The sequence below is a fragment of the Diadema antillarum genome, unplaced genomic scaffold, assembly GCF_040938485.1.
Source record: "Diadema antillarum isolate AM-2024a unplaced genomic scaffold, OU_Dant_1.0 seq00000701_RagTag, whole genome shotgun sequence".
Lineage (NCBI taxonomy): Eukaryota > Metazoa > Echinodermata > Echinoidea > Diadematoida > Diadematidae > Diadema > Diadema antillarum.
The window spans coordinates 631,734-650,941 of record NW_027271606.1 but is presented as its reverse complement, the minus strand read 5'-3'; the positions used below and the strand labels follow the sequence as shown (position 1 = coordinate 650,941).

General features: G+C 39.8%; 1 protein-coding gene across 2 annotated transcripts in view; it reads left to right on the top strand.

Annotated features, from left to right (window-relative positions):
* LOC139737726 (uncharacterized) overlaps nucleotides 1–16,309 on the top strand; it is a 54,014-nt gene extending 37,705 nt beyond the window's left edge. For both annotated transcript variants that reach the window (XM_071648403.1, XM_071648404.1), the window contains 5 exons: nucleotides 2,644–2,899; nucleotides 7,671–7,870; nucleotides 11,339–11,504; nucleotides 13,425–13,531; nucleotides 14,603–16,309. In XM_071648403.1, the coding sequence (XP_071504504.1) occupies nucleotides 2,644–2,899; nucleotides 7,671–7,870; nucleotides 11,339–11,504; nucleotides 13,425–13,531; nucleotides 14,603–14,941 (1,068 nt within the window). In that variant the 3' untranslated portion in view covers nucleotides 14,942–16,309. The remainder of the gene's footprint in view (nucleotides 1–2,643; nucleotides 2,900–7,670; nucleotides 7,871–11,338; nucleotides 11,505–13,424; nucleotides 13,532–14,602) is intronic.
* The last annotated feature ends 2,899 nt before the right edge of the window (nucleotides 16,310–19,208 follow it).

The window sequence follows — 19,208 nt, the reverse complement described above, 5'->3', positions numbered from 1 at the left end:
CTTCACAAGGAATCTGGCCCATGAATTGTGAGCAGGTTTGAAATGAAAATTCATTTTACCACTGAATATGTAATGGGGAAGATCTGACAGGAGATGTATAATGATTATTTTTAAAGCTGCAACCTTGTGATGTGTGATGGAAGGTAAAGTTATGAGAATACAGATATCAGCCACTTGTAATAACCCATAAGATATACTGAGACCCAAGATTTCGATTTAGCTTACACATAGTGAATGGGAAAAATGTTCAATGCTTTAGCACTATGTTTGCACACATGGTGTATATTGATGACCATGTTATACATATTTAATACAGGGCTGTGAAATCATTGTGACTTTGCTTTGTTTTGGTCTCCCCTGCGAAGCAAAAGCAAGACATAGGCATCACTTTTTATTCATTGGCAGCAGCATCTTCAACAATTTGGTGTACTTTCCACGGCTGTGTGTTTTGACCATCAAACTCACACCATTTGAATAAGGGTGAAGTGCTACACGGTGAATTTAACCTGATGCCATTTAAGCACTGTGCCCTCAGTTATATGGTGTACTACCAATAGATTTACACAAAATTGAGCTTTGACCAGTAAACACATATCACAGGTGCTGACTTAAAGATGCTGATCAAGTTCGAATATTGGTGAAGTCTGACACGGTCAAAGATCAATTGATCAATAAAATTATCCTGATAAACACTGTACATGTGGTATTTTGGTGTACTTTCAATATCTGTCCACATCTTTGAGCCATAACCACTGAAGTTACACCACAGGTATATCACCTAAAGATGCCAGTCAAGTTTGAATATCGGTGAATTCTGACAAGGTTAAAGTTTGAAATGTTCATGAAATTTCTGTGATTTGAGCACCATATATTGTGTGCTGTTCATAATTTCCCACTGCTATGACCAAAAAATTCCCACCACAGGTATCCTACGTTACCTAAAAATGCTGGTCAAGGTTGAATATTGCTTAACCCGTTCCATACGGGAACCTGGTGGCCTGTGTATTAAGTCTATGGGAATTTCAGAATTCAGTACGGAACGGGTTAAGTTGGACAAGGTCAAAAGGTCACTAGTGGAACGTACTTTGAAAAACGCTGTAGTCACAAATGGGGATATGTGGGTGAGACATCGCTTGCTGTTTGCCTCATTTCTGTATATGGCATTGAGAGTGTTTGATGTCTACTCCACTGAGAAGCCATGATTCTTGCTGTATGGAAAATGGTATGGATGAAAAATCATATGTGTATCAATTCAAGACTTGTTGTCTTTGTTCTTAACCTTTCCTTTTTGGTGCCACAGACATTTGACATTTTGTAAAGTGCTTTGGGATTTCTATGCCAGTTCTTGGTATTGCCAATGCATATAAAACTTCTGTGCATGCTGCAGAGCCCTGTGGGTTTTCTCAGGAGCATTGTGATTTCCAACTGGTTTGCACATGTCTCAGTTCCCATGTGATTTAATGTACTTTGTCTGCTTTTCTTTCATTGCTTCTTTTTTATTTGGTTAGAATTAAGCTTTAAAAAAAAAAAAAGAGTTTAAAACTCCTAAAGTTTACCGATTTGCAATCACTAGAGTCATGGTTCACTCCTTCAAGGCTCCAATGTGTTGGTCACATAGTGGAAAGCAAAGAAATCTTCAACGAAGAATACCGGTACCCCTTGATAATGACAGAACGTGGCATGAGTGCTATCCCATAATGCATCTAAGGCGGTGTTCGACGCAGGACACCCAGGTGTTGGCGATACTGAGAATTGGCAGTCAAAGCACTCAAAAGATTCAAAGAGAGGAGCTTGAAGCGGTACTACAGTAGTAGGCATTGCATGTTAAATAAGTTTAGTATGTTTGGTATATGACGCAAATCTCTTGTTTGAAGATGCTACACCCCCGTAAATAATGCCAGTGTATATCTTGGCAATCAATGACTTAAAAACCAAAGATATAAAACACCTGTTTCCCTGGCCTAATCTAAGCATCAGTCATCGCCACAGAGCCACAGGGGGGGGGGGGGGGGGGGGGGTGGCATCGAGAGAGGAGGAGATTGTTTTGGTTTTGGCATGGGCTTTGTAGCTCCATGGTGCGTGTGTGTACGTGTGCATTACACATTGTCAGCACCGGCAAACTGGCAATGCTCTCCTTCTTTTTCCTGTATTTTCGTTATTTATGGGTCAATTTTTTTCGTTCGAAATGTAAAATGGATGACCATAGAATTTCTTAATAGAATATGAAATTGAAAACTTTAGAAAGGATAGAGAAAATTGAGTTTACTTTGAATGGTCTGCCACAGGCAGATATCCTTATCATGCTCTTACGTAATACGACAGCTGCTGGAGTCATCAAACCCTGGCTTGGCCTCCAGGTTTGTCACGCCTGAGCAGAAAGTTGATTTGCAATGGACAAATACTTCGACTCCCAACTCCCAAACGAAAAATCTTTAACGAGGTATAGCACCCCATCAGCTTTGTGGAAGTGGGGTCTCGCCTCAAACGAGGGATTGACGGCATGTATGGAAGGTATTTTGTAGGGAGTACAAATAGTGGTCTAGTTAAGTAAATTGTGTAAGTCTACCTTCAGTAGAAACACATGGGATTTGTGAGGATGTCAAGTTATTGAGAGGTGCATCAAACCCTGTGTCTTTTAAACAGGAATCATTTTACACACGGAGCAAATCAAGCGCTGAGGCTCGGATAAACTACACGGCGTCTGGTTCAATTGAAAGTCGCCTGCGGAACTGGCGTAGCAAGCACCACACTGAGATAAGAGCCCACAGAAGTGATTTGAAGGCAATACCTACAAAGAAGGGAAAATATGAGGGCAGCATGACAGTCAGTGGGGCTAGGGGTGACTACGAAGTCTGTGTGGCTAAACGGATGGAACTGAGAGAAATGGCCGTTAATCCAGGTAAGTAGTCAGCTGACCTTTGTTTAGAGTGTAGAGTGTAGATTGTCAAAGGATGCCTGCTGACAGAAGAGACCATTAATACTGGGGGGCATTTCACGAAGCGTTCTGTCATACGTTTTTTTTTCTTACAATCTGTTACTAGCTACTGCACGGCTAGTGGAACAGAGGGTTCTGGGGAGCTCCCCCCCCCCCCCCCCCCCACACACACACTTTTTTTTATGCCTCCGCCACGAAGTGGTGCCAGAGGCATTATGTTTTCGGGTTGTCCGTCCGTCTGTACGTACATCCGTATGTCCGTCCGCATTCATTTATGCGATAACTTGAGTAATATTGACTGGAATTTTACCAAACTTGATCCAAGTATAAAGTATGATGGGGCAATAATTTGAATAGATTTTGGGTGAAATCGACCCAAGGTCAAGGTCAAATCATGAAATTGTATCTGTTTATGCGATAACTCAAGACTGGATCATGTAAATTTCACCAAACTTTGTCCGAGGATAATGTACGGTGGGACAATTACTTGATTGATTTTTGAGTGAAATCGGACGAAGGTCAAAGGTCAAAGATCAAGGTCAGATCCTAAAATTTATATGTTTATGTGATAACTCAAAACTGGATGGAGCAGCTTTCCCCAAACTTTGTCCAAGGATGATGTATGATGGGGCAATTAGTTGAGGAAATTTAAGTGACATTGGCAAGAGGTCAAAGGTCAAAAAGTCAAGGTCAAATGCTATTCTGTAAAATGTTGTTAATTCCCCCATATCCATGCCATGCCGAAAGGTATTTTCTTGAAACTTAGTGTAGACATGTACTACTGCATAAAGATTCTCCAGACAGAGTTTCATGTCATAAGGTCAAAGGTCAAAAGGTTAAAGGTTAGGTGAAAATGTTACAATTTCACTTTTCTCGCAAATGGTTCAATGTATCTTCTTGGAACGTGGTACTATCTAGGGAATATAGGGGTCGTGGGTCAATAGTCAGAGGGTCAAAGGTCAAGGTCAACTCTATATTTTACTATTTCCCTCATATACTAGTATACATATGCAGTGCTTGCATTATTATTTTTAAAATTCAATATACAGTATGTACATGTATTACGTAATAGAGATTCTCTTGGAAATTTCCTACCAGAAGGTCAAAGGTCACAGGTTAAGGGTCAAAGCAAGGTTTTAATACAAAAAAAACCCTTTTTTGCACTGTTAAATTACACTCTTTCTTCATACCTTTAAAATTACTAAATGCATAAACTTATAAAAGGGTCTGTCAGAAGTTAAGTAAAAATCCTCAATTCCCCAAATATATGTACCTGAACTCTTTCATAGACAATTATAGCAAACCTTGTTCAAGGAAAGTGAACATTCAAGATATTTCTAACAAACCTGTCATTTCAATATTTTGCCACTTATGTGAAACTGTCATCACACATTTTGAAGACATTGTCCTATATGCCTATTGGGAGAATCATGCATTATGGCGGGGGTATCAGTCGCCATAGCGACATTTCTAGTTTGATAATACATAGGAATACATAAGGTCTAACCACTTGCCCCCCCCCCCCCATCCGTACGTCCGTCTGCTTTCGTTTACTTGAGTAATATTGACTGGGATTTTACCAAACTTGGTCCAAGTATAATGTATGATGGGGTAATCACTTGATTAGATTTTGGGTGAGATTTCCGGTTCCAGTTTTATGCCGTGTCCATTCATATTGGCAACGTCTAGCACAAACACGGAAAGTCCTCTGGAGGATTAACTACACGCAGCCACAACAGCGGCTGCACATCTATTCTTTCGCAGACGTTGTTATTTTTCAGCGGTGGGTGTACGTTTCCTTCATGAATATCTTTATTATACCCCCGCCAAACGAAGTTTGAAGGGGGTATGTAGGAATCGGCGGACGGTCGGGCGGTCGGGCGGGCGGTCGGGCGGTCGGTCCGTTGCAAATCTTGCGTCGCGAACTACTTCCTCAGTTTTCAACCGATTCCCATAAAACTTGGCACAGATGTGTGCCTTGGGTTGTAGATGTGCAAGACGTATTTTTTGACAGTACCCAAAAGTACGTTGCCATGGTAACGGCATATTATCGGCAAAAATGGGTACAAATCTTGCGTCGCGAACTCCTCCCACAGTTTTGATCAATTTTAATGAAATTAGGTACAGATGTTCATCTGAATATGTTAATGTGCAAGACACATATTTCCGCAGTGGCGAAAAGTGTGTTGCCATGGTAACGGCATGTTATTGGTAAAATATAGGGCAAAATGCTTCATGGCAAAACTGCTTCATCAGTGTTCTTCCAATTCTCATGGAATTCATATTGAATGTTTGTCTTAGGATATAGGTCAGCATGACACATTTCTTGACAGTGACAAAAAGTATGTTGCCATGGTAACAGCTCACATATTATGAGCCAAAATGATGGAAAATTTTGTGTTGCGAACTACTTCCTCAGTTTTTGCCCAATTTCCATGAAACTTGGTACAGATGTGTGCCTTTGGTTGTAGATGTGCAAGACGCATTTTTCGACAGTACCCGAAAGTACGTTGCCATGGTAACGGCATATTAATGGCTGAAGATCAAGGAAAGATCTTGCGGATTTAACTACTTCCTCAGTTTTTTTACCAAAGCTTATGAAATGTTGTTTTGACCAAAGCTTATGAAATGTTGTTTGGCGGGGGTATAACCAGTCGCTGTAGCGACATTTCTAGTTAATCGTGGAAAACTAAAATGTAAGGAATCACCGTAATCTATGATAATCATTCAATAATCGCTATGCGATTTTTTTGTTTAATTACGTCTAAAACTCACTGAAATCCGTGGCTAAAGTCAGGTCTGTAAACGTCCGTATTGCTTCACTCCTCATCTGCGTGTTATTTAAATGGCATTCACTCTCGTATACTACAACGTAGGTAGTCGGGGCGGAAGTGATGAGCTATAGTCGGAGTGACCCATAAAAAGGTCAAATCATTGCCGGCGCAGCACGCGCGGATACGAGTGCTGTAGCTTTACGTACATAACACATAAAACGTAGGGGCGCACGGGCGTATGTAAAACGCAACCACTTCCGGTTGCGCACGCGTGGTAGATTGTTGATTTTGTGAAGCTCTCGAAGGAAAAGATGCCACCGCACAATCTACTCCAAAAAAATTCAACAGGTCTGGATACCAACAAAACGCCGAATTCAACTCAACCATCAAGAAAATACGCCGTAGGTAAGTGGTAAAGATTATCTTACTCTTAAAATCAAACAAAATAAAAGGCATTTTATGTGATTTTGCCGTCAATAGTGACGGTCGTTTACAACATTTGAACACTAACACATGTCAGACCGCTGTGCTTCGCACGGTGGTCTGGTCAGGCTACTGGAGGATGTGCCATGTTTGTGCTAGACGGTCTAGCACAAACTTCACGCCGTGTTCATCCACTGTTCGTGATGTGTTCACGCCGAGTCGAGCTTTCATATTGACAGTGGTCTGGGATAAACATGGCACGTCCTCCGGAGGACGTGCCGTGTTTTCGGCCAATTTGAAAGGGGTACTAGATGTGTTCATGCTGTTCGGCCATGATCAGCATATTCCATGGCATTTCACACCCTCCCTGAGTTATTCCTTACATTCCTAGGAGTGTCCTAGGAATGATTCCTAGGACACTCCTAGGAATGTTTGCAGTCAGTCCCTGGACAAGTCAATGAGTAGCACTCTTTTTTTCCATGCATGCTGAAATGACAGAATTTGCTTCCACAACCCTATCTAGTCTGGTCAGGGTTCTAGTGGATGTCAGCCCTCAGTTCCCGTACACTTACCAAGTACAGTGTGCTAACAGTGTGGAAGACCAGCTTAAAGTAGCTGAATATAGGCTATCCAGCCATCTTCTCAGGTAGAAAATTAACAAACAAAGAAACAACTCCTTTGCTACAAATTTGCGTTAGCATGTTTATAGTGTCTATGCAATTTTTACCTCCGCCGAGGGAGGAGGTTATGTTTTCGTTACCATTGGTTTGTGTGTTTGTTAGTTACTGTAAAAGTGGATATTTTCGCGTGACTAATTTTTTGCGTTTGGCCGGATCAGAAGAGTTTCGCGTGTTTTTAATTCAGCGGAATCCAGACATCATGCACAAGAACTTATGGCAAGCACAAATATTTGCATGCTTTTATTTTCGCGCTAGTTTCTGGTTGCGCGAAATGCGCGAAAATTTCCACTTTTACAGTAGTTTGTCCGTTTGCAAAATAACTCAAAGAGTTGTGCACGGATTTGGATGAAACTTGCAGGAAAGGTTGAGAATAACACAAGTTATAAGTGATTACATTTTGGTAGTGATCAGGAAATTTTTGTGGATTTTATGAAGGATTTTTGGTATTTTGCCAGGTAGGGTCAATGAACTTGGGAGTTCAAGCTGCACATTTTTAGAGGTTTGCATGCACTCACTGAAGTGCTTGCTCTAGTTTCTGCTGGGGAGAGGCGCGCCGTGCATCTGAGGGTTTATGACGTAATATATGTATAAATATTGGTGGAGGTCTGCGCTCTCAGAGTGTTTTTCTATTTTTTTTTTCCACACAAAATCCCATTAACTTTTCTGAACATGCAGTGACAAAATTATCTGACTTTTGAATAATGCTGGTCAAAATTTTGGTAATAAAGTATTAGAGCTGCCCTAACAAAAAAAAAGTTACAAATTGTACTTGTAAAAATGATGTTTCATCAAATGTATTCTTTTTGTTGAACGGTCATGAAGTAAAATCATATTTTAACTTAAATTTGACATCCCCAGAAACAGAAATGGAGCTGTCTTCAGAGGAGTTAGAGGCCAAGGTTCAGTGGCTACAGGAGCACACAGAGCCGCGGGAGACGGTGCATGCCTTGATGCGGGCTACAGCTGGCAGCAGACTCCGCTGGAGGACCAGGAATCCTTCAGCTCCCATTACAGAGCTACTGGACCGGTACCCTCGGCTGCTGGACTCCCAGGGCATTGTGAGTCGGTGTTGTCATCTCGGTCCTCACATACCTGGGGTGTTGGGAAATCAGTTTTAAATGACAAGTTTTCACAAGAGTGGCAGGCTGTAGTACAAAGCTAGGCATGTCAGACCCAGCAAGTTGGTAATGAGCTGTGATACAGACTCATTTTGGTGTTCATGATAGTTACATGTCTTTCTGTGTCCTCTCAATGTAGAACATTCCTGTGGTAATCAGCTGTTGATAAAGTGACATAACCTGAAGGATGAAAACCAGCTTTTGGATGAATGCAAGAGACCACTGAAGTCATATAGCTTTTTGCATAGACATTAAACTATATGAGTAAATACAGTCAAACTCGCATACCTCGACGTCGGATAAGCCGAATATCACTTACCTCGGGGGCAAAATGAAAGTCCTGATTGTTCCTATGGAGTTTCCGTGTATCAAAATTCGCGTAGCTTGAAAAAGATGACTCGAAGTTCGGTTACCTCGAAGGGAAATCTAATGTCTCGATCTTAATTAACTTCTTGTTTTTCCCAGCATGTTGCTCGAATCGAAATTGCAAACATCACTCAGCATCTCCGATTAAGAGCGCGCGTGGACAGCGAAGACATGTCACAAATCTTTTCACACTCGATTGTATATATTCTGAGACCAGAACAATCATGCGCCCAATTAAGAAATGCCCGGTACACACCTGACAAGAAAAATCCCCAACACCTACCTACACACATACACGGTATGCACATAGCACCCGTGCCAATGGAGTGCTTACGATAGCACTACGCTCTGCCCCATCATACGTTCTGATTTTTGATCGTGATAGTCATACCGTGCGCGTAGATTTCTTAACCGTCGTGGCGCACCTGCTTACGTGTTGACAATTGTATCTTTGGCATTAATCACGCTCCACTGTCAAAACATCAATCTTACTGCTGTCCACTTCCGAAAGTGAAATGAATCATCTGACAATTATGTTATCGCATGGAGCCGAATGTTACTGTTTTCCATTTTTGAACGTCAAGGCAGACATCAGACATTAACCTTTACCATCAAACGTAGCTAAATGTTACTAATATTCATTTCAAAATGTAATAGCAAATATCCAATATTTTTTAGCATTGTATAGGGCAGAATGTTACTGCTATTCACTTCCAAACATGCCAAAGGTAAAAGCAATCATTCGACATGTATTTTAGCATCTTCCGGAGCTGAATGTTATTGACATTTACTTTCCAACGTATAAAAGCACACATCCAGCATTTATTTTATCATTGTACGTGAGTTGAATATGATTGTTATTCATTTCAGAACATCAAATCAAACATTCGACATTTATCTTAGCATCTTCTGGAGCTAGATATTACCCGGTATTGAAATTAACTTTCGAACGTAAAAGCAAACATCCAGCATTTATTTTATCAACGTAAGGAGTTGAATATTATTGTTACTCATTTCCGAACGTCAAAGCAAACATCAAACATTAATTTTACCATTAACGCAGCTGAATGTTTCTGTTATTCATTTTGAAATTTAAAAGCAAACATCAGACAGTTATTTTAGCATCGTATGGAGCAGAATATTACTGCTATTCACTTCCAAACATAAAAGCGATCATCTGACATCTATTTTAGCATCTTCCGGAGCCGAATGTTATTGCTATTTCCTTTCGAAAGTATAAGGAAACATCCGACATTTATTTAACCATCGTACGGAGTTGAATGTTATTGTTTTTCATTTCCGAACATCAAAGCAAATATTCAACATTTATTTCCGCGTCTTCCGGAGCTGAATGTTATTCTTATTCATTTCCGAACGCAAAATCAAATATCTGACATTAGTTTTAGCACCATACGGAGCTGAGTCTTATCGTTATTCATTTCCAAAAGTATGAGCAAACATCCGACATTTATTTTAGTATCATACCAAGTCGAATATTACCGTTATTTATTTCCACAATTAAAAGCAAACATCTGACATTTATTTCAGCATCTTATGGAGCCGATTGTTACCGCTGTTCATTTTCAAAAGTAAACTCAAACATCCGACTTTTTTTTTTGTGGCGCAATCGGGCCACCAAAATCATTATTTCTGAAATTTTGATTTCAATTCCGATTTTCATTCAATTCCAATTGACAAGCATGCAAACAATAAGTAGGCACTATAACAGATACCATGTTGAACATCGATAAACGTTGAACAACGATAAACGTGGGATAAGTCAAAGAAAATTCGACGTACGTGTACCACGAAGTTCGCGTACGTCGAACCATTTTCTTCAGTCCCGATGAATTTGAGGTATCCGAGGTTGACTGTATGAAAAATATATCACACTGAAGGAAAAATCAGCTAAGAAAATGGAATTCCTCAAAATTTGAACTTTAGACCTCCAGATTTGATGGAACAGTGCTCTTACTGACTGAGCTACAGAAAGTTAAAGTGCAAAGTTCGTCTCTGAAATCCATAGTTTTTCTTGCTTGGGGGGGGGGGGGGGCGCTACTTCAAACCTACACAAACCAGAAGGGTAGAAATCAACTTTGATATACACGAGGGATCACAAAAGTGATGCAACTTTTTGTATAAAAAATAAGCTCTTAATTATGAGAAGGCAATTCCAACACTTGAAGGAAGACTTTCCCTTAATGATTTTGAGTTACTTGATGATTTGCAGTCTCTATGTTATTGTGAAAAATGCAATTTCAATAGATAAGTGAATGAAGATCTGATGTGCTGATAAATTAGTTACATAAAGTACCTCAAATTATTATGATCTATGTATAATTTAATGTCTTTATCTTTTCTGGCAATTTTATCAGTTCATGTTTGTTCTTACATCCTAAAGTTTAGCCATTTCCTGGAAATGTGAACTGCATTTTTTTTTCCTTATTGATTTTTTTAACTGCTTTCTGAGCCATTCTTATACGGCCATCTTCTTTTATGTGATTCTAATCAACTGTCTACACCTGCTTTTGATGAAATAGAAACTCTACAATTCATCAAGATACTCCTTTGATGAAATGGAAATTCATTTGAGACAACGCAGTCAAAGTGTGGCTTGGCATTTTTACAAATTGTTGTTTCAGTGGCCAGCAAAATGAAGCCTGAGGTAGGAGGTTCACAGTTTTCAAAAAATTGTGCCACCTACTGTATACGTTGTTATTTTTGTGTACAGATATCTTTGTGACTGAGGAGGTCATAGACATTTTCGCAAGACGTTTTCGCGAAGTGACACCGATGCTAACATACAGTAAATGCACTATTACCATAGTGCGTGGAGACATTTTTGTGTGTTGTTATATAAATTTGCGATCCAACTGTGATTTGCAAAATTCACAAAAATTAAACTCTTACAAAAATAACAGCTTATTTAGTATTACTAGTTTTTATCGTTAGCCAGAGTGCCTGAAATGAAAGAAGCTGATACTATGATTTGAATGAGGTGTAGCTGGAGACTGACAGTCCATGTTATTACCTCTTCCTCAGATTAATCAAGATTTCAGACTGCTGTTTCCCAGCCATGCAGACACACTAGCTTCAACCTGGACTGACACTCTAGTGGACATCATTCTCCAGTATGCTGACATGCTTCACCGAACTCTGTCAGATAGACTGGGCATCAATCAGTCTGTAACATCCCTAGCTGATCCAGGTAAAAGACATTTTTTTTTCTCCTGCATTGTAGTGCATTGTGTTAGTCTTTTGACAGGTTATAAAGAGACCTCTCGTCGGAGTGTAAATATAATGTGACTGTACATCACAAAACCTGTAAAAAAGATGCATGGCCTGATTTTACGTGAGCACTCAAAAAAGATCAACCAAGTCAATCTTGAGTTTTTGGTATTTTCTGAAAGAGCGATTCTTCTTATCCTAAAGTTTATGATCATTAATCAATTGGGATATTGTGTTTTTTGGCAGTGTTTCCAGAATACTTTTTTCCCCCTAAGACTAGTGTGCTTTGGTATGCCTTAGAGGCACCCTTTCATTTCTCAAAAACTCTTCACTTTTCAACGCTAGAAATGTTTGAGAACATAATGTTACTGCTTCGAAAGTATTACTGATGGATAGTGTGTGCTAGTATAGCATGCTTTAATAATTTAATCTTTATCTGTTTATCCCTTCGTTGTTGTTAGGGAGTTGTACATCCTCTTATTGTTTTTTTTTTTGTCCACTTCATTGTGCAGAAGACTGCTTGATTAGATTGAACACTTGAACAGGTCCTAAACTTTAGATTTTTTTTTTTTTTTTTTTTTTTTTTTTTGTAGTACACACTTATCCCGAATGTACTGCAGGGTCACAAGTGTACTATTCAGATTCTTAATCAAATTATTTGTCAAAATTTGTGATGATGCAGAAGTCTTAGAGATGGCACAAAGGTTTTTACAAGTTGTAAATTAATTTCAATTTTATGGAAATGATTGAAATATGGAAGTAAAGAATATAGAAGAATGGATGGACTACTGAAACTTGTAATACAGTACTCTGCGCATAATCGGGCATGCTTGAGCAGAGCGTTTCTTACCTGATTAACAAAAGAATTAACATGTCTCATTCACAATTGACACACACAATGTGTTTGTATATTGTACGTTGTACACTGCACCAAACACCTACACTGTGTGTGCTTACAACGTATGCTTGCTCGGCACATTATATACATACCTATACTTGCTCAGTCACGAGCAACAATTTACACTCTTTTTATTGACAAATATGTCTTCAGAAAACTTTGTCGTTTGACGATGGACTCTTCGCTAACACGCAGACGTTTTCCGAAATAAATACATACTGGTACATGTGTTTTCATGTTTAATCACTCCCAAAATGATCAGTCTTCTTTGCAAATTACGCAGAGAATACATTAGCAGTGGAAATTTTTGACATTCATGATTTCTTAAAGTGTTATATCTGCGATAAAATGTGGGTAGAAATTAGATAAGAAGAAATCATTTACCCATTTATGCGGAGAGGCAACCTGATTATCAGGTAATTTTAATGTGCATTGGAACTGATTTTGACATTACTACCCAATAAAACGGAGTACCCGTTTAAGCGACACCCGATTACGCGGAGAGTACTGTAGCTCAATCTGTACATAATTTCATGTTTTCAAACTTACACAAGAAATGAAAAGGATAAATCTGTCACAACACCAAAACCAGAATTAGCCAAGTACACTTTAATTGCTAATCAAAGCATACTGAAAATGCAACCGTAATGACTTTTAATGTTATTATTATTATTATTTTTTCTTTACTAATTTAGGGTCACAAGTCGTAATCCCACCCTCCATTTAGTGGCAGTTTTCACTCACCCTCATGTACACACTTAAAATAAAGAGTTGGGGTACAATGTCTTGTATAATGATTGTATGATGTCATATCAGAGAGTTGGTAGCAGGATGAAACCTTTGGTGATGAGCCTACCACCAAAGACACTACTATCAGTGATCATAAAGACACATACCACAGAGATGCTTCACAACGAACAAGATCTTACAGCTTGATGACTGAATCCACATGTTATTTGTTTAATATTTCTTCTTTTTTCTCTATTTTTTTGTGTGTTTTAGAGGAGCGTAGTAACATTGCCTTCCAAGTCTTGCCCTACATCCTTCCAACAAACCAGAACATCAGAAGTGCTAATCAGAGGGCATCCTTCTTCATTGATATCCGACCGGTAATTTCTTTTATTCTTCTCTCTCTGTTAAACTCTGAACTAGTAGTGAACCCACAATTTAAATCTGCTCTAAATCCATGCAACACTGAATCTATATACCATTTTCACAAAAGAGAAGGTATGTGGTAATATTGAAGCATATTTTGTTAACCCGTTCAGGACGAGTCCTGAGTATACTCAGGAAGTGTCTATGGGAAATGCATGTTGTAGCAAAATTAGCCCATCCTCAACGGGTTAAAAGCAGTGCATAAGTAGAATGTAGACAGTGTTGAGCAGAAGGCTTCCACTGGTAAGGGGGATACTTCTCCCCCCCCCAAAAAAAAAAAAAAACAACAAAAAAAAAACCAAAACAAAACACATAAAGCAACTCCGGCTATAATAAGTCCTTGGAACTGGCAGTTTTCTTTCGTTGTAGCACACTTTTGTTTTTCCAAACAAATAAAGTGTATAAAGATAATCTAACAGTTACATGATAATTTCGGCCCCTGAATTTCACTTCAGTGTATCAGTATTTTGTTGTATTTGCTATATCAGCAGTGCGCTGTACTGCCTAAGGTGACTGGAAAAACAAAGAGAGTAGCAGAGATGTTACTCACAATGACAGTGGAGAATAAAGAACTCCTCTTTCCCAACAAATAGACAGACGTAGACATGAAAGTAAGAAATGAATCTCATAGTTTTCATGATGTTTGATAATACATTCCAACATCATCATTGGCGTGTCTAATGAAATGTCTCTCATCCTATGTAAGTTTAAATTAGGCTCAGCTGAGTCAGTACAGCACACTAAAGACATAAATAGTTTTTTTTTTTGCCTAGTAAGACATAAATTATGCAAGATGTTTTGGTCCTAAAGACATGTGGAGGAAGTTAGCCAACTCACCAAAGATCATATTTTTTGGCATCTTTTGGCCAGCCAACATTCTTTTTCTTGAGTACTGAAGTTTGCAGCAATCTCAACCGTTAAACAATTGACTTGACAAAAGTACATGCAACTGATGTAATCTAACATTACTCATGGCAGCCGCTCTGAACTAAAATTCTGGTTTGTGCAATCTCTACTACCTACAGGATGGAACGGATCCTCAGCATTACCTGAATGACATTGAGACCAGTGAGTTCCCCTTCCTTCTCCTCATTGGCTCTCGGCTAGCCCCTACTGAGATCTATGTTGTCTTCCAGGACAATGCTATGATTGAACGCAACATCATGGAAGCTGTTGATGAGTGCTTTAAACTCTTCCACATTCTTGGGATACCCTACCCCAAGCAGTGCATGGGAACGTGGGAGTTTATCCAGAAAATCTTGTTCGACCTACCCGACGTGGACGGCTGGGAATCACCTGTTGTAGAAAAACTTCATTCACACATACAACAGCAAATCTTTGAGAGGTGCACAGAAAACACTTAATGCAAAGATTTCCTCTTATTCACAAGATCTGTGTCTGATCCAGATTATTGCCAGTCACCAAATGTTCTGTTATAAATAGATGCTTACAGAATACTACATGACAACCTCATTGCTTTCAGTGTGAAACCCAAACAACCTGTGGAATGTAGTTAGTTAAGGGACTGAAATAGAAGCCTGATGTGTGTTTCTCATGCTGTGAAGGAACAATAATGACATCCTGACTGGAAAGAGCTGTTTTCCACTGAAACTCAACTCCCTCACCACAAATCCATGATTGGTTTAAAGAAAAGAAGTAAACTGATAATAGTCAATCTAGATCAAGCGCATTCATGCTTGTATTTGGCATTAAAATCTATTCAAAGAAACCCCAAAGAAAATTAATTTTAGCCAATCATCTCCCTGTCTGGACCTGCTATTGTATCTTTGTTTCTTGCTAACCTCCTACCCCAGCCACCACACACTGCACAGGTGGCAGTGTACAGGTGAACAGATTCCTTCATGTTGTGCCAATAGAAACTTCTGTGTGGATGGCTCAGTGTTTTCTTTCTTCCTATTTGCCTTGACATCACTGATGTGTGGTTTGCTCGTATGACCTCATCACGAAGCTTGGTTGGAACAATGAGTTGTAGTGTGGCTGTTAATTGGCTGTTTGTCTTGTGTTTTGTAGAGCAAACCCTCAAAAATTCTCAGCAGTTTCCAGAACAGCGACAGGTTCCTGACTGCAGGGCTCTTATCATGCAATAGTCCGCGATCTAGTCTTTCCTTTGATGCTGTGAACCAGCCGATGACGATGCTGATGTGGGCGTTGGCCCGCTGCATTGTGACCAACTCTTCTTGGCTCATGTTGTTGAATATGACTCCTTGCTGCCCAAGAACGGTATCAATGTTTTCCATTGCAGCTTCCTCATTAGCAGCTCCGTAGGGTGTAGCTCTCTGAAATGTACTTGGCACATTACAAAGTCCGAAAGGCATGGTCACATACTCCTAATGCCCAGTGCGAGTACTACAAGCGGTCTTTGCTTGATCTTTTCCTAAATTTCTGTCTGCCAATACCCAGATTGTAAGTCTATTGTCGAGAAAGTTTTTGCTCCTCCAAGACAGTCAAGACAGTCGTCAATTCTAGGGAGTGGGAAAGGCATCTTTCTGAGTTCATCATTCAGTTTACCATAACCTACTCACTTCCTGGTGGGTCCATCCCATTTCTTCACATACAAAAGGGGACTTGACCACTCACTTGTCGAATCATGGATTATACCTGCTTCCAGCTGAGTCTTAATTATTTCTTCTTCCTTGCCTTCAAAAGCACACGGAGGATGATGGGGCCGTTATTTGATTGGCAAAGTGTCACCTGTGTCTAAAGCATGTTGAACAATTCGTCGCTTGCCCGGAAGAAGGGAACGAGCGCGCGAATACGCGTAAAAAATAGATTTCGAGAAAATCGCAATTTAAAGTTTCAATTGACTATATCTTTGATATTTGAATATCAATACTGCTGAAAATTCACAAGTGAACAGATAATATTCCAATTTGGTACTAGCTAAAGTGGCTATAATGAATAATCTACAAATCTTATGATATTGCTTATGATCTTACCTCATGCAGGTCTTTTCTCGAAATCTATTTTTACGCGTATTCGCGCGCTCGTTCCCTTCTTCCGGGCAAGCGACGAATTGATGTCCATCCATGATCTGCAGCATCTGTCAGCAAAGTGGCAGCGTCTTCTGTTTGGTACCCAAAAGTTTTAAGATGCTGAATATCAGCTGTGTATACTCAGAAATCATTTCTTTTGGTCCCAGCCGCTGAGTTTCAATCTGAGACACTAAAGCTGATGGAATCTGTCTAGCAGCAAACCTTCCCTCAAGAACGGCAATCAGCCGGTCAAAGTTGTTTACGACATCTGAAGTCAATTGCTCAAAGACAAAGTCTGCAGTGTTCCTGCAAAAGCATGTGAGTAGTCAGAAACTCTGCTCTCGTTCATCCCATCCAAAACTGCTAAAAAAAGATAAAACTTTTCCATGGTCGCCCGTGTCAATCGTAGTGCTCCCAAGGAGGGAGACTAACTGTAACGTGAGGGTGATGTGTAAGACTTTCCCCTTCATTTCTCTTCGACGTGTAATCTTTTGGGCCAGACGCCCAACTGGCCTGGTTGTCATGGATATGTCTATTTACATACTTTAGCTCTCTTTCCAGGTGAAGAATTTCTTGCTTGAGCTCGCCTTTTCTCCATTCCGGCGCCATTCCTGATTTATGCATGTTGAAGTAGTATATCCCTCCGCTGCCACCACCGTAACGTCCTGAGCTGAACTTCAAGTATTAGAGTGTGAGTAGTACTGAGGATGGAGAGTTGGAGAAGAGAGGAACAGGCATTGTACGATTCATAGTTCATTTTCCAGAATCAAACTCATTGTACAGCAGAGGTCCTTTTTTGTGGGGATACTGCTCTGCTCTCAGCCTAACTGTTCTATCAGCAAATGGTCTAAAATACAAAAATAGTCTGAATCGTCCGAGTCTCCTGCATGGAAGAATGTCAGCTTGTCGGCCTGCTTTCCCCTCTTCAATCTGCTGAAATGACCATAAACACTTGTATTTATACTACACTAGAAGACCACAGGCTAACCTTCCAGCTTATCTCAAACAGCTGTGAAGTGTCAATCACTTTGTGTGGTCAGGGAGTTGCCTCTGCATTACATAAACAAGTGTGTCTCGGCTTCTGCCAAGGTCACTCTGTCTGACTGAGCTGAGATAATAAGAGTCCATGGTTTATATTGGTCTCTACCGAGGCCGCAGTCTCACAAGAAGGACAGAGACGAGGTCAGAGGTGAGGTCGATAGCAAGGATAGAGCGAATACAGAAGCAAGGACAGAAGGAAAGTTACATAACATGAGCAAGGCCAGGACGAGTTTTTTTGCTTTTGAAGCAGCAGTTACAAAAGAGAGAACACATCAATTTTGCTTAGACTGCAGTTCACAGCAGTCTACATTCATAACAATATGTCCCGTCGTGTTTTCACAGTATAATGGGTGAACATGTGTTTTGGTTCTATTCAGTGAGATTTAGCACTGAAAAGGCACGAAAACATTACAAAAATGTAAGCCGGTTAACATCCTGATAACATCTGGAGAATCCGGATAATTGAGGTCCTACTGTACTTCTATGTCATACTAATGAAGAATCCTTATGTGAAACTTATTTCACCCAGGTAGTAATCTAAATCTTGGCAAATATTTTGCCCCTTTGCCCATTACTGATCTTCTATAAATATTGTCCAAATCTACCCAACTTTTTGCACATGAAGTGTACAGTGTAATAACAAATGGAACAAATCAAGCAGTGCTGGTAGAGAATTAATCACCTTGGCAAATAATCACCAAATCCTGTCATTAGAGGCTCTGGCTCAGATGAACTACAGTACTGCTTTTGCCTTGTATCCATTGTATATCATTTGTTGTCTATCAGGGCCACATTTCACAATAAAAGTGGATTTGATAGTAACTCTTGCTGGAGTGGCAATTGTGATGGTACATATAATAACAAGAATCCAGCTTCCTGATTGGCTGTTGCTATGGGAAGTCTTCAGTCCAGCAAGAGTTGCTATCCTAACATCTTTTGTGAAATGCTAAAAGAATCATGCACAGGGGGCATGGATGCTATTAAAATTGTTCATATGATACAAATTGCCCCATGGGTGCCCAGTCGCAGAGTTTCCAAGGCCAAAACGGTGTATGGTGTTAGTTACATGTTGTGGATTAGGAATGTTGTTACCTTTATCTGTAAAAAAAGAAAAAAGAAAATGTGCATGATATCAATCAGCACCTGGTAGTGACCATCATAAAGGGTTGGGAATACAGAGAAATTGAAATTGTACATGTATCCTTCATGTACTGTACTTGCCAAATATTTTGTGAGGTTTTTATTTTTGTGAGTTTTGCGAGTTGTGAGACACACGAAAAATATTGACTCTGATCCCAACATTTTCCTATCCAGTAATGTACTCCATGATCGTGAATTTAACCAATCGCGAAGTCGAAGTCCTGATTTGCAAAGACTTGCTAGATATGTGGTGTATACAGTACGTATCCTACATTATGACCCACAAGGAGAGGTCCAGAGCAATGGCCCAGAAATCCAAAGTGCTCTTATAAACTTGTTTAAATGTGACCCGCTGCAACAAAAGGATCCAAAAGTTGGGGGAGGACAATTTTGTGAAAATTGCATGAATTTATTCCCCTACTCTTCTACTTTAATTTCATATATAGCACAACTCGTA